General features: G+C 36.2%; 1 protein-coding gene across 4 annotated transcripts in view; it reads left to right on the top strand.

The window, feature by feature from the left end:
* The window catches only part of RYR2 (ryanodine receptor 2), a 380,163-nt gene that overhangs the window by 89,229 nt on the left and 275,073 nt on the right, over positions 1-15,861 (top strand). For all 4 annotated transcript variants that reach the window (XM_065680202.1, XM_065680204.1, XM_065680203.1 and 1 more), the window contains exon 2: positions 5,355-5,474. In XM_065680202.1, the coding sequence (XP_065536274.1) occupies positions 5,355-5,474 (120 nt within the window). The remainder of the gene's footprint in view (positions 1-5,354; positions 5,475-15,861) is intronic.

The raw sequence follows: 15,861 nt of genomic DNA, 5'->3' as shown, positions 1-15,861 counted from the left end.
CCAAACACACCACCCACCAACTAGCAGATTTCCAGAAAAAGGCCACAATGCAAATATTCCACCCCCAAAATTGCAATTATGTCGACACTGAAGAGGTGCTAACAGCACCTGTGCCTATCTGTGGCAATTCAGCCAGCTGGTTGTAGTCCGTTAATGATGAAAAGGTCAAGGATTAGTCAAAACTGCCTTCACACAGGAGGGTATCGGTTGTCAGGGTTTAATGGGGCAGAGTAACACTGTCTGTTACAAGGAAGTATATATATTTATTTTTGTGTGGGTGCATATACATATGTTCAGTCATAACTTGAAAATGCTGGTCTTAGAAAAATATACCTAGTCAAAACATACCTGTTGGAACTTCACATACCCACATCTTCACAGGAGAAAGTAAACTTTGTTTTGACTGAATAGTATATGTGTGGATTTTGCAGGAAAGTCACATAATCTCTGTAGGTGAGAGTAAGTGCTATTAAGGGGTTTTAAGAACTCACTGTTTTAATATTGTACTTTGACAGCAAACGCATGCTCTTCCCCCATTAGTCTGGTGTTCTGCAATGCAGTTCTGAGCATGCAGTTTGCATTTATGGCTATTGCTGGGAGCATTTTGGGTTTAGGAGTAATTTTAGCTGTAGAAACTGTTATGATGTTGTTAAAGGTGTGGGTTGGTTGGTTGGTTTTATTTTGGTTTGGTTTAATTTTTGGTTTTAGTTACTGGGTTTTCTGGGTTATTTGTTTAGTTTCTGTGAGTATGAAGATTTTATGAAAATAATTAAGTAGCTCATAACGAGCAGATGGAATTAAGAATCTGCTGTGTGCTGCTCTTCATTCAATAACTGTCCTTGCTTTTCAAAACTAGATGCTTTAAAAATAAGTAGGACTTTTGGCATAGATAACACTGACCTGTTTTTTCCAGAATGCTTGTTGAAGAACCAGGATGATCAATGCAGTAGTGTGCTAGTCAAAAGCTTGTGCTGTTTGGGTCAGTGCAGGTATCTGACATAACACAAAGCAGAATATCTTTTTTGCTGGAAGATATGATATCTTTATGAACTAGTGTATTGGTTGATACATAAGGATTAATCAGGATTAATGTATTACTCCAAGATGGTACTTGGACCTAATCTTAAAGCATTGTTTATGCCTGGTTGTGTTAGTCTTACCTGCACATTGCCTTCAGCAAGTTCATTTTCAAACTTAGGAAGGAGAACAGCTTTCTGACTCAGGTTTTCCATGTAGCAGTCTGAGAGAACCATTTTGGCTATCTAGGCATGCTGTCTGTTATTGTAGCTAGACAGTATCGTCTTTGTTCCTTACCTGTCTTGTTTGCAGGATGGAGATAACACTCTTGGGAATTTGGAAATACGGGTATAAAGCAGATCAGACTGTGTATTGAAGGTTGAATGAGAATGGATGGAAGAATCATCTTGTAAAGTACTTAAACTAAATGGACAGCTTCTCAAGTCGGATTCACTCTTACTTGCAGTAAATGCTGATTTATCTGAGACTGTGATCCTTTGGTGTTACAGGGGCATATTGCTTGTGCATTTGAAAATAAACTGCAGCACCACTGTGTGGACAGAATTTGTGTGGATATTGGTACCTACTTTCCCTTACTCTCTTGATAAACTTTTTTCTGTATCCAAACCCTGGAAAAATAGAAGACAAAGCAGCATCTTTGGGCTTACTAGTGAAGACTGCTATAGTGAACTGCGATGGAAATAACTAAATTTTTCCAGTTTCCACAGAAGAAACTGGCAGATATGTGTCTAAGTCATGATTATTCAGCAAAACAAAAATAACAGTAGTGTATGTCAGTGCAAATCTCTGCAGGGATATTAGGGCTGTACTATTGCCCTTTCTTCTAAAATCTGAAGTTTTTATCTAGACTATTCCTTATAATCTGTATCTATTGTTGTTATTTTGAATATGAATGTTAAATTAAATACTTTTATTAGTTACAGCAGAATATAGATACTGGGTTTTTATCAGATTTTAATCAGATCAAGTGTTTTTCGCTGAATATGCACACACATTATTTATTAACATGTGTTACTTTGATCAGTTACAAAGACCTGTATCTGTGTTGTGGAAGACTAGGTTTTCTTCTTTCAGCTGTGCATTTTATATTGGTAATGCATAGAAAGTATTTCTACATGTCTTGAAACACAGTTTGGCTGAGAGTTTAGATTCTAAGTGCATAAAAAGTTCCTACAAATGATTACATTTTAGCATTAAACATTAGAAGATGACATTGGAAGAACAACATTGAAGTTGGTTTCTTGCAGCCTCTTTAATTTTCATCTCTGTTTAGTTTACTGTGATATTAAGTAACTCAGCATTTGACAGAGGCTTTTAAAGGACACTCATAATCTTGTTAGCACTTCTGTGTTGCCTCTACCCCAGAATTTTCAGTCTCAAATGAGGAGAGTTTGTAAAGAGGTGGGTAGGAGTGTATGTGTATACATGATGTGATGTATTTGCTTAACTTTTGAAGACTACAGTTGTAATCCTTTGAAACAAATTACTTCGTCAGTTCTAATCTGACAGTGACTAGCAGAAAAAATTATGATCTGAAACTCTGTATGCATAGTATATGAAAATGCTCAAAAGGTAACAGGAAGAAATGAACCAGTTTGAGATGTCTCAGACTTCAAGATTTAAGAATATCTGAAAAATATTTTACTTTAATAGACATGTAACATGATGCACACTGTAGCTTTCTTCATACAAGAGCAAAGTGACCTTCAGTGAAGGAGGTCTCTGGTGGTGTGGCTTCAAATAAGGAAATTAGGCATTTTTTTAGCTCTCCTGATACTTTAACTGGGTAATGTTTGCTGTTTTGAAAACAAGTTTAGAAAGACAGTGCTGAGATGCTTACTCACTTAGCAGTCTGTTCTAAAAAAATGGAATGGAATTAGGTATCTTAATGTAATTTGGTAACACAATCAAATTGTGTGTCTATAGGAATCTTCTGGACACGTAGTTAGTAAATGTCAGAATACTGAATCCAGGTAGAGTTTATATTAGATTCTTCAGTACTGATGTGCACAGAAATGCAAAGTAACTTAGAGCTGGGTGTGTATAACACCTGATTATCTGCAGTCACCTTTCACTTGATCTGACAATGGCATCATGTCTGTCTTAATGTCCTGTGCCAATTTCATCAACCTCACCTTGAGTGAGAAGTTCCACAACATTCTGACTCTGTGGCCTAAATTAAGAGAATGTTTATGGTAACTGTGTACATGCAAAACAAAGAAAATGGAGCAAAATAGTGTTTCAATTTGTTTTGTTGTTTTAATGAGTATGTTCTGCCAACCCAGGAATTAACTTTGGAAAAGGGCATGGGGGGGTGGGGGGTGTGCAGTGTGTGATTAGTTTTCATTATTAATTAGTTAGCATTTTTAAAGAAATCAGTCTTTATTTGCGAGCTGTGTATTTACAAAGAAAGCCATGTACACTGCACAGCAAATGAAAAAATATTTGCAAAATGAAAGTTGAGAAAGTTTGTGTGTCAAGAAATTTAGCAGTTTTCCTGTCTCAGTTCTCCAGCAGTCAGCAGTTACATTATGCATGTATGCATAGTGATTGTGCACAGTTAATTTGCAGGAAGTGATATGATGCATTAGATCATTAACTAAAAATTAAGTATGTCAGGGACTTGCCCCAAACCAAGTTGTGTTTTTGCTGCTGTCAGTGTAGAATAATTTTTGTAGATGGACTCTGTAGAACCCTTTTCAAGCTTACTCTAAAAGCACGGCGTACAATGGTAGAGAATAAGGCAGTACTTTCAGGAGAAAGTAGCCTTTGCTATGCTGTCTGCCTCTGGCTATGGAGGTGGGATGTTAGCATTTTCTTTAGTGACCCTTTCTGTAGACAACTCTAGCACAGTGTGTGATTGTGAAGCCAGAGTGTCCATCTGCTAGTGTGGTTATTTAGGAAGAAGGGCTAGGAAGAGAAAGAGGAAGAAGAATGTGTTTATATAGCTGCAATTTAGCACCACTTTTTTTTAACCTGAAAAGAAACTTTTATTTGAATCAAGTGTAATTAAGATTAGGGCATACTAATTTTACACTTTAAAAAACAAAACCAACTCTCTCACCCCATGTGCCCTTGGCTTTATTAGATGCTTCTTATACAAAGAGTACACAGCAAAGCTCTGTACATGCAGTCTTCTAGGTCCTTGATTTTTGGCCTTTAGGGATTTTGCTGTTAGTTGCAATTGTGAACTGAACATATAAATGTGTGCAAGTATTACATTTACAATTGTGAACTGAACATATAAACGCGTGCACGTATTACATTTTCTGGATTTAATGTCTGACTGGAAACAGTTACTGCTTTTTACTTTACAATTGATAGTGGAATGCAGCTTGGGCACTGTTATTGGTATACAAGGAAATGGGTTCACCTGCACTTAGGGCTAGAGTTTGCCACATGAGGACAATTTAAAAAAGGTAACACGAATTACTTTTTAAAGTTTTTGATTAAACTCTATTTAATCTCCTTTCCAGAATTAAGTACAACTTAATTTAGTTTAATTACTAGACTGCAGTAAGTTAAAGCAAATAGAAGTCCAGATTAATTCAGGATAAGTGCTTAAAAATGGCTTCAAATTACTCAGTTTAGTTTGAATTCAGGCATTTTAGTTAATGTAAAACTGTAAAAAGCTGCCTGTAAGAACACTTTTTTTGGGTAAACATGCATTCTTTACTATGTGCATTTTTGTAGCCTCATCCTGTTCTGCTTCCAGTTGCATGCTTCATCTGGTAGTTTTGTTTTTGTATTACATTTTATTTACAGTGTTCAGTATGGCCTCTTCATAATCATTCATTTGAAATTCATAATTGGAAACTCTAATTTTGCTTCCTAAATGAGTGAGAAGAATGCAGAGAAAAAAAAAGTTTTCTATTCTTAAACAGCAAAATTGTTAGGAAACAGATTTATTACAAATCGTTTAACTTGAACTAGATCTCTGCAAAGGGATTCTGTAGTTCATAGTTATGTTACTTTAAATGACTAGGATTTACATAAGGGTCTGCTTCTGTTTTTTCAGGTTTGTTGACAAGATCAGTTTCGTCTATGTTACTACAAGGATTTAGTCCCATAACATTTCTATTTCATACATACTGACCTTTGTTACAAGAACAGGCAAACAGGAAAAGCACATGTAGTTATTGGAATTATTTTAATTGATTTGCCACATTCAAAATAAAAATTATGTGGAGATTTGATTCTGCTTGTGTTTGGGGATAGATCTTTCTGTGTTTAGCAATGATTTTGTAAATAGTTCCCCAGATCTTCTTGGGCCAGAAGCATAACCACTGCTCTGTACTTGTCTGTTTCTTTGGTAGGATGATGAAGTGGTTCTGCAGTGCACTGCAACTGTTCACAAGGAGCAACAGAAATTGTGTCTTGCTGCAGAGGGATTTGGCAACAGGCTTTGCTTTTTGGAATCCACATCAAATTCTAAGGTACTTCTGAGTGTTTAAAGTGTCATGTATGAATGAAGATACAGCTATAATACTGCTTGCTTTGATGTACAATACACAAATTGTTCTAGGAGAATGGACAAATCAAATCTATCAATAATTTAAGGAATATTTAGTGCCCCTTTGAAGATTAACTGTTCCTTTTTTATGGCCCTTTGGCTAAACTCTAATGCTGTGGTTTCTGTTTTGGGCTCACTTTAGCTAGCTGCAGAAGTGCATATCAGTAATACACTTGTTATTTTGCTTGTCCAAACTCAGTTGTAGTAAGCTGCAGTTTAGTTCTTGTGTACTCAAATTCAAAGGCACATTTGATTACTCTGATTTTTAACTCCACAGGAAAGAGAACATTTAATCTGTTTGTGGTAAGTTTTTATTCTGTAACATTTATGTTGAGGTGATGATTACTTTCAGTCCCTCTTATTCCTTGACTGAGCCTAATAATCCTGTAGGTATCAAAATTCTCGTCTATTCAGTTTGTTATCTAAGCCTGCTTAACTCTGCTATATATGCAGTAGATACAGTAGTTTGGAAAATTAACTTTGCCATTTGTTGCAAAGGAGGTTTTTTGTTTGTTTTTTTTTTCCCCGCAATCACGTATGCTCAAATAATTATTTCGAAGACAAAAATGTGCCTCCTCATGGCAGAACTGATTTGTGACCAACACAGTGGGTATACTTGGACGTTTTATTTATACAAAAGGAAGAGTGTTCCTTATATTTGTTTTTCTTCAGCTGAAATAGAAATGTCTGATGAGAAAATAAAATTAAGGTAAAGCATCTGGAAAGACATCTTTAGAGATTTAGAACAAAAATGATAGTTTTTTACCTTGCCAGCTTCCATAACATCACTTTGCTTCTGTCTCATACCTTGAAGAGTAGAGCTTCATTTTCTGTGTCATCATTTTGAATCTATTATTCATAATAATAAATTTTTCACTAGTATATTAATGATTCATTATAATAGCAGTGATCTAGATGAATTAATTCATGACTCTCTGTTTTAAGTGGATCTTTTTAACAATAAAAATGTGCTGGGATAGACATGGTTGCTGTGCTAGCTGCCTGGAAGCCCAGAAAAATCTATTTAATGAATTTATTATCATTCAGTAAGTTTGGATATTAAACCTACAGTCTCTCTTTCACTATATAAAATTCCTGAACATTCTTGCCTTTAAGGGGTGTGAAATTTACACTGTATTCATCTCCTATGTTTCCCTGTTGAATCTGCTTTTTCTCAGTGTTTTGTAAAGCAGTATTTATTCTGCTTAATCTGCATGAATTTGGAGAAAAAATAAAAAACAAACGAGAAAACCCATACAGCTCATCCTTGTTTTAATTTTTAAGGGCTGACAGTTTCTAGGATGAGCTTGCTTGAAGTCATTTGGAGATAATAAATACTGAGGGAGCCATAAAATTACCAAATCCTTAAAGCAAAGCTGACTGTAAATAAGAGAAAAAAAAATATGTTTTTCTTCCTAATATCTGTGTCCATACAATGTTACTATTTATTGTGTAAGGAGGAGCATAGGAAATATTACAAGAGGCATGTGATAATTTGAAAAAGGTTTCAATGGAGTTCATAAGGCAGTTAAAAAATTTTACTGCATGTCTTGAAGGCTGTTTTTTTCCAGTTGTAATGGATTGTAATGCACTTCAGTTTGGTAGTGTGGCATCTGAATTACAGGTATCAAGGATGAAGTGCGAAACCAAGCACCAGTAGTAGGCCAAATACAGGTAATAGACCTCAGCTATCATCCTAGACTTGCATTCTTGAGAATGCCTGATACAATCCACTTCTTTTCTCCAGTATCCTTCAAGATGTGGCTCCTAGTGGTATAGCTGATGGTTTATTATCGCAGCTTTTTCGCATGCACTTTCTCACTAAGGTCATTCACACTACAGAAATAATCGTCAAATTGTAGATATATATTGATAGAATAATGTAGCAACTAATGACTATTAATGCTTATCCTATTGCAACACCACCGGCAGGCCTGTTATGAAAGTTGCTTTATTAATTTTATTTTCTTCCATTCAAGCTTACAACACACGTGTTTATAGGTGGTTGTATAGATTCTGTCAGTGTTGGAGGAGAACAGCAAATTTTGAAAACAACATACTAATGAAAAATGGATGATGATAGTTGGGCTAAATTAGCAAGCACTTTAATAAGCATTATCAGTTCACATGTGCTCACATTTCAGAACTATTTCCAAATTCCACTGTCTTCTTTTGGGAAATAAACCATGCTTTTCAAATAACTTTACTGAGAAAAAATACTCTCTTTCTTAGCTGTGTAACTATATTGTTCTTCTGTATATCTTATGAAGTGTTTGAATTTTAAATAGGGAATGAATTAATATTTGGAGCTACTTTAGAACTTGTTCTTAGGCTCGAGGTTGGTTTAGTTGGAACAAGTGGAGAGACATCCTTTACTATTACATTTGCTGTCAGACTCCTTCTGAGAAGAAATGCATCTTATCACAGAATGTCATTTTATGGAATCAGATTTCAACGTACAGTTATATTTTTAAGTTCGTGAATGTTTTTGTCCATTGGTTTGCTCATTCCTACAGAAAGAGAGTTGGTAGGTTAAGCCTAGAGAAGAGAAGGGTCCAGGAGACCCTATAGCAGCCTTCCAGTACTTAAACAGGGCCTACAAGAAAGACAGGTAAGGATTTGTTTTCAGAGAATGTAGTGATAGGATGAGGAGTAACTATTTTGAACTGAAAGAGGGGAGACTTAGATTAGACATTAGGCAGAAGCTCTTTACTATGAGAATGCTGAGGCACTGGAACAGGCTGCCTAGAGAGGTGGCTGCTCTATCCCTGGTGTTCAATGCCAGGTTGAACAGGGCTCTGAGCAATCTGGTCTAGTGGAAGGTGTTCCTGCCTGTGGCACGGGGGTTGGAACTAGATGATCTTTAAGGTCATTTCCAACCCAAACCATTCTATGATTCTATATAGTCTAGGAAGTGCTGAGTAAAGGGGAAAACTGATGACTCTAGGCAACTTTTAGTACAGCATGGAAGGCTGTACTCAATATTCTTTGTTTCCAAGTCACACCATGGGCTCGTGCCCACCTTAATGCCATCAGACCCTTTTCTGCAAAGCTGCCTCCCAGGCAGTGAGACCCTAAACTGAGTCATGGGTCATTATATAGCAAATGTATTATTGATTTGAAATGAATTATTTAATCCAATGAATTTGTTTGTTTTTGTGAGGGACATGCAGAGTGACTACATCCCATACTGGTTACAGTGACAGCCATGGAGAAATCAAGGATGCATCTTTGTAATAGTTTTTTTTTAGTTCTGCCAGGGACTGTTCTCTACCTCTGGCTGATAATGGGATAAAAGCTATTTTACACTTTACACTGTCCTTATTTCATTCATTTTGTCGTGTTTTTTTTTTTTTTTTTTTTTTTTAACTTGGTAGCATGTTTTAAACCCAGCTGTCAACTACGAACCACACAGCTGCTCACTCACACCCCCCCTGGCAGTGTGGGGGAGAAAATTGGGAGGGTGGAAGTGTGAAAACTCATGGGTTGAGATAAAGACAGATTAATAACTAAAGCAAAAGCTGCATGCACAAGCAAAGCAAACCAGGGAATTCATTCACCACTTCCCATTGTCAGGCAGGTGTTCAGCTATCCCCAGAAAAGCAGGGCTCCATCACACATAATGGTTGCTTGGGAAGATAAATGCCATCATTCCAAACATCCCCTGCTTTCTTCTTTCCCGGCTTTATGAGCATGACACCTACCATATGGTCTGGAATATCCCCTTGGTCAATTGGGATTGGCTGTCCTAGCTGCGTCCTCTCCCAATTTCTTGTGCATGCCCAGCCTCCTCGCTGGTGGGGTGGGGAGCAGAAAAAGGCATTGACTGTTTAAGTGCTGCTCAGCAGTAACTAAAACATCCCTGAACCATCAACACTTCATTCAGCATAAATACAAACCTAATGTCAGGTCTAAATTTTGTGTCATTTTATCAATAGGAGACAGTTCAGCGTATAGAATAATTGAGTTAGAACAAGATAAACACATGATCTACCTCATCTATAGAGGTGTATTAGCTCAAGTGTTAGCTCAATAATTGGATTTTAATCTCTATCAATATCAAAGCAGATCTATCTCAAAGTAGATGTTGTTCTAGGAATACCATAAAAAATTTTTAGCATTCAGAAAGTTGCAATGGCAAGAATAAGAAAACCCAGAGACATGCTGAAGACAATTTAAAATGCTTAGTTTCCTTATTTCATCCCATTATTTATCCATTATGTCTTGTTAAATTTATAGCATGAATTTTAATTTCTCGACTAAAATGAAGAAAAGAAGCAGTGAGTGTCAGGAGAAGAAAAAAGGGCAGAAAAGAACATAAACTTATTTTTTGACAATGGTCTGTATGTAATTTTGTGTCATCAATATTTGTGGTACTTTTAAATCTATTCCTTATGTGGAAGACCCATCCGTTTTATCAGAACAGGAATTATTACTAGTTTTCTCAATGACTTACGATATGTTTCCTTATATTTGAAAATTAGATTGTTGCCTTTTCTATATAAACAGATAGCTAATATGAGGAAGTCCGTTCATTAAAAGATTATGCTGTCTGCCATTGAAGTAGGTTTATTTTAGACCTAAATAATGCACAGCATATTGAAAAGCAAACAAGCTGGAGCTGTGTTTTAGCAGCTCCTGAATATGATAGTTGTCTGTGGTGCAGAAAGAAAAACACTCAGCTGTGGGCCAGTCACAAACATGGTTTTGATCACTTGTGAACCACTGCACAGCAGAACACTTGAGAGTGAGTTACCTGTGCTTGTTACCCTTTTCTAATAGCATAAGGTGTTGTTTTCTCTCATTTTTATGGCAGGTGGCAAACTCACACTTTAATTCCACAATGCTCTGAGGTGTAGAACAACTGCTTTACATCATTAAAAAGGACTGACAAAAACTGTAGTCCCGGTCCACCCTTGACCTCTCATCAATTTGGACTTGAGAGAGGGAAGGATAACATAGTGGGTGTTTTTAAAGAAATGGAAAAAAAAAAGACCCCAAACAACCTCTTTTTAATATTTTTTTTTTTTTCCTTTTTAAGAAGGTGGTGCCCTGTGTGATTCTATGGTGTGAACTTCCCATTGCGCTCTGAATTACGTTGTATATAATAAGTTACAGTACTGAGAATCCAGAAACTCTGGTAACTTGGTTTTTTTTTTTTTTTTTCATTTCTATCTTTGAAGAGCCACTTTTGTTGCTTTTCTCCCATGTGACAGGACATGGTTGCAACACTAGGAGAGGCTCTGCAGACTTCTTGCTGGACTGTTGTGGGCCAGTCTGCTGGGGCAGTCTGTTCAGTGACCCTGAGCTATGTGTATCAGTGATGTTCCATTCTTTATTGGTCCCTAGATGCTGCTGTTGTGTGAGAGGTTGGAAAATAAAGCCTGATAATAAGATTGGCACGCTGTTTCTTGTGTTGCCAAGTACCCGTTCTTGGTCTTTTATTCTTTGCCCTTTTTTGGTCAGTTTTCAACACAAAAAAACCCAGGAGCTGGATAGGTGGCTGTGCTGGAAGAGGAGAATGGGGGGAGGGAGGGTAGAGAGAGATGCTCACCAGGAACAGCCAAGGTTACACGAAAGTATGATTCTCTAGTATTTACACAAGGAATTTCTGTGCCAGCAGTCAAATTCTATACAGATGTGTCAAGAAGGGTGTCATTCTAAACAGTGGGCAGGGGCACTGACTTGAACTCCTCTACCTTTGTTGCCCTGGGGAGAAAGCCTCTATTTTTTTTTTATTTTTTTCCATTTGTCTTCCAGAGTGCAAGATCTGAAGGCAAGAATTGCTTTTTTTTGTCTTGCACAGCAAACACTTGAGCATCTTCTCAGTGGCCATGGCAAATAATCTTGAAACTGTTTCTGACAGCCAAGAAATGGTACTTGTACTTGAACAGTTTTTGATTGCATTAAATCCAAATGTATGACAAAATGCACATGGTATCCATTAGTGTATTGATACAAGTAGATGCTTTTTGAGCAGTTACTGACATAATGAAATGCTAAGTTTTTGAAAATTTGATTCACACTGAAGTATCAAATCAGAATTGTTGAAACTGGATTGTTCTGGGCATTTGTCATACAGTAAGGTATTTGTTTGGGGTTTTTTTGGTAGTTGTAGTCATTTCTTTATGTGCTTATGTTTCCATTTTGTCCTTCTAAAGAAGTAAAAAAATACTGTGAGGCCTTTGGCAAGACTTTGTAGCTCCACCTCTGAGGCAGTTTTAATTGCCTTTGTGTTATGTTGCCAAAATTAATGTTCATATTTAATGGCAAAGATGGCACTTAATGTTATGTAATGTCATGTTCAGAGGACTCCATTTAGCATTCACTAAGATCATCAATTTTAATAATTTAAATGAAAAGTTGGTAACTATTTCATGTGTACTTCCACATTACTTTCATAATTTAGACATATGTAGAGGAAGTCCTCATAGGCATAGACCAGACAGGGTTTTGTTCAATGAATCATTCTTTCACAATAAAATGCTTCTCTATAGTAGTTTTATGCAACATGATTTATATAATTGTAAATATTATTTATTATGTACATAGATTAAATTTTTATTCTTTTTAAGCCCTGTATAAATCCTGAGCCTACATGCAGATGTGTAGCCATAGCCATCCGACCTGATTGTGATCCTTGTACTTAATCCCCCAAACCAACAGAATTACAGTATTAGTAGGCATAATAATAAAACTTAGCATGTTTGGGGAATTAGGTGATGATACTACTCCAGATGATGGCACTGAATGAAGGAGTAGTACATGTGATACATGTGCATACATTATGTCTGTTAGCAACTAACCAATGCAAGACAAATTTCAAAATGCTCTACTTATCTTTAATGATTTGTTTCATACTCGTAATAACTTAGGCCATCCAATCAAGAAATATAATCCAAAGCTGTAAAATTTCTGTTATTTAACAAACAAAACCCGAGTTGTGATTTCTCCATTCGAATAAGTAGTTTGCAACTTCAGTATCTAAATGTCTGTTACAAGCAAACAAACCAACCCTAAATGTTTACAATGGTGGTGGTTGTTGGTGGTGGTTGTTTGGGTTTTTTTTTTTTTTTTAATTGTGGTGAAAGAGATACAGGAATTCAGCTTGTGGTACAAATTAAGTGAACAAGACCTGAAAACTTGCAGGTACGAGTGATGGACATGCAATTTATGCCTGAATCCTGAACCACACTGATGCCTCCAGTCTGTTTTCTCTAAACAAACCGACTTGGATGTAATAGCTGGAGGATGGGAGTAATATTGTGGTTTCCCGCAGTATGATTAGTAGCTTAAGATGTCCTTCCTTTCTCTTTTTTGGCTTGGCTTTTTCAAATAGTAATTATAAGCCAAAAGGAGTTTTATGGTTCTCTGTGCCTCAATGCAAGGATCTCGTAAAGCAATGATTATGTGCAGTCTACTTTTGTGCTGCCTTAAATCTGCTAGTTGGGGAGTTGTGTGAGCTGAAAGGGGTTGAAGCTAATGTTCTGCTTAACTGAGTGTGAGAGTTTTTCATGTCTTACAGAAAGCGGTATTCTTGTACATATAGTGAGTCCCTCTGAATAATACTAATTGATGTTTTGAGCTTGAACTCCTTAGAATTTCTCTCTTCCCTTCCTCATGGATATAAGTAATGTATTTAGGAGTGGGAAGTTTTTTCTATTTTCTGGGTATTTACACTGTTTTCTTGACATATTTACAAAAATATCATCCACAAAAGCGTTGCCTTTCCATAAGAACTGGCTTTTTACGCACAGCACAAAAAGCATAGGAAGCAAATGTCATGGGGCTGATTTCTAAAGGCTGATATAGTCTTCCCTTAACAATCCTGCAAACTCTACCTCTAGCCCTCATTTAAATGTCTTTTAATGGTAACAGGAAGTTAGGAATTTCAGGTTTTCTTGATGTTTCTCTTAGTATCAATGGGTTCTAATTGAACAGTACAGTGTTTACAGCTAGTAAAAGGCAATAATCTAGGGGAAGTGCATCAAACCCAGTAGCAGCCATCATTCAAATAGCTTTAGATAATATAGGATGAATTAATTTAGCTAGTTTAGGATGCTTTAAATGGCCAAGGTATGATGTGGTGATTAAAAGACAAAGCAGGGACAAGTTGTTTCTAGAGGAAGGAAAGTGCCCAGGCTCTGTGGCGTTTTGAGTACCAAGAGAAGAAGAAACAGGCACAGCACAAGACTTGTCTAAGAAGGAGGACAGAGGTCCTAGAAGGCAAACAAATATCCTGCTCAGTGAAACATGAAGTATGAACAGACTTGCCAAGAGGCCGTTTGAGTGCCTGTTATTCAATAAACTGGAAAGCCCAATAATACTGAATTTGTTGCTCCAGTATGTATAAATTAATTATTAGGCAGTACAAAAAGGTCCATAGAAATGAAGTACAATTGGAATGAAGTCTTATTTGAAATAAGAAACATGGCCTAGTTTTGTTTAGCTGTCGTAAAAATACAGTTTGCTATGCTTTGAATGCTGTATTTGATATGTGTTTTGGTGAGCAGTACACTTAATGACTTCTTTTGACTGGTACAGTTGCAAGTATGTTTACAGATCATAAAAGTCCCATTTTATAAACTCAAATTAGCAAGAGAATTATTTCCCGTTGTGTACATTTACAGCTTATTTATTATGGGGGACAACTGTATCTATAGTTTCCACAGATCCATTGTTTTCACATATACATAACTGACAATTGTTTTATTTCTATAGAACAGATGGGTTTCTTGGGAGAAGTAATTAAGAAGATTTCTGGTTATTTTGGAAAATTTGCAATATTTTTTTTAATTGTTTTTAAAAGCAACACCAAACAAAGGCATTTGAAAAATTATGTTAAATCCTCAGCATAGATGTGCAGCTTAGTGGAGGAGTAGAACATCTTTACTTGGTGGTGAAAGTTGAGATAATTGTTAGAATAAAATAATCTATAAAATAGTGCATGATTGTCCATAATACATATCTGCAAAGGTCTTAATACTGTAGTTAATATCTTATGTGATGTCAAAGTGTGAAATCTTGAAAAGGAATAACTAGAAGATGGTAGAGAAGGGAACTCCATGTTGGTGAATGGTCTAAATTAATGTGGTAGTCTCACGTAGAGGTAGTATTTGTAAACTTCTTGTTATACTTCACCCTTGAATGTGTATTCAGGAGTAGCAGGAAAAGACTAAAAGTTCACATAGTTTACTGGGTCCTTGAGACTGTCTTTACTGTCTGAATTCTTAAGCTGCTCTATTAGTTCTTACATAATTCACTTCTGAGGCAGGTGGGCTCTTTGCTGGGAAATGTATGTGGATATTTTTGTCTAGATGGTACTTTGTGGCAGCTTTTTGTGCTGGTATGTTACTGAATGAAAAGGAGAGAGCCCTTTAAAAGTTGTTTGCTTAACAGCTTAGTAACAATATTTTGGCATCTTAGACCAAAATAAGACAGAATTTGAATCTTTAAGAAGCTGAACAAATAATCACTGATTAGTCTTACAAGCTTTGTGATTCTGTAGTTGATGAAGGTGCATAGCAAAATAAATGGTTTTTTTTTATGTTATGCAGTGCATGCTCAGATGCAGTGCCATGCACACTCAGGCAGGGGTTTTATACGTTTACACATTTACAGATGAAGCACAATTTCTGAGTATACATGGTGAGAGAATTTGTTTAAAAATATGTATTTATTCTTGAAAATATTATTGTACTCTTCATGAACAGTGAAACTCTGACAGTATATGTCCCTGAATCCATGAAGAATTTCCTGGCAGACAGTTCATGCTATCAGGGGATGGCACACCTAAATTTGAATTAAGTACATTTAGCTTCTGCAGTGCTGATGGGGTATGCTGAAAATTCTGTGGGTGGTTGTATTTAATTTGTTTTAAATATATTTTTTAAATTAAGCATATGAATGAGTACTGACTCAAAAAAAAAAAAAGTATACATTATTCATTTGAATTAGAAAAACTAATCTGTTTTGCATAGGTGTGAAGAAAATACTGCCAGTATGCGTTTTAGTACTGTAAGTGCCTAAGTGCATTGTTACATCTTGCCACAAAGGATTTTGATAGCTGTGTATGCTTTGCTACTTTTAAACTGTGTTGCCCAGGAGAGAGCTGATGATGCATTTCCTTTCCTTCGTTTAAGGACAAGTCTGAGATGACTCAAAACATAAAATCCCCAGTCCCCAGTTCCAGCAATATTTGATAGGCATCAATTTTCCCAGTTGACTGTTGATTTCAGTGACATAAAGTAGAAAGAATACTAGTTGAAAATGTGCAATAAAATCCTTTGAAGTTAAAATTTTGTCTGTTA

Source organism: Lathamus discolor, chromosome 5, assembly GCF_037157495.1.
Source record: "Lathamus discolor isolate bLatDis1 chromosome 5, bLatDis1.hap1, whole genome shotgun sequence".
Classification (NCBI taxonomy): Eukaryota; Metazoa; Chordata; class Aves; order Psittaciformes; family Psittacidae; genus Lathamus; species Lathamus discolor.
The sequence above is the reverse complement of the archived record's forward strand: the minus strand, read 5'-3'. Positions and strand labels throughout refer to the sequence as shown.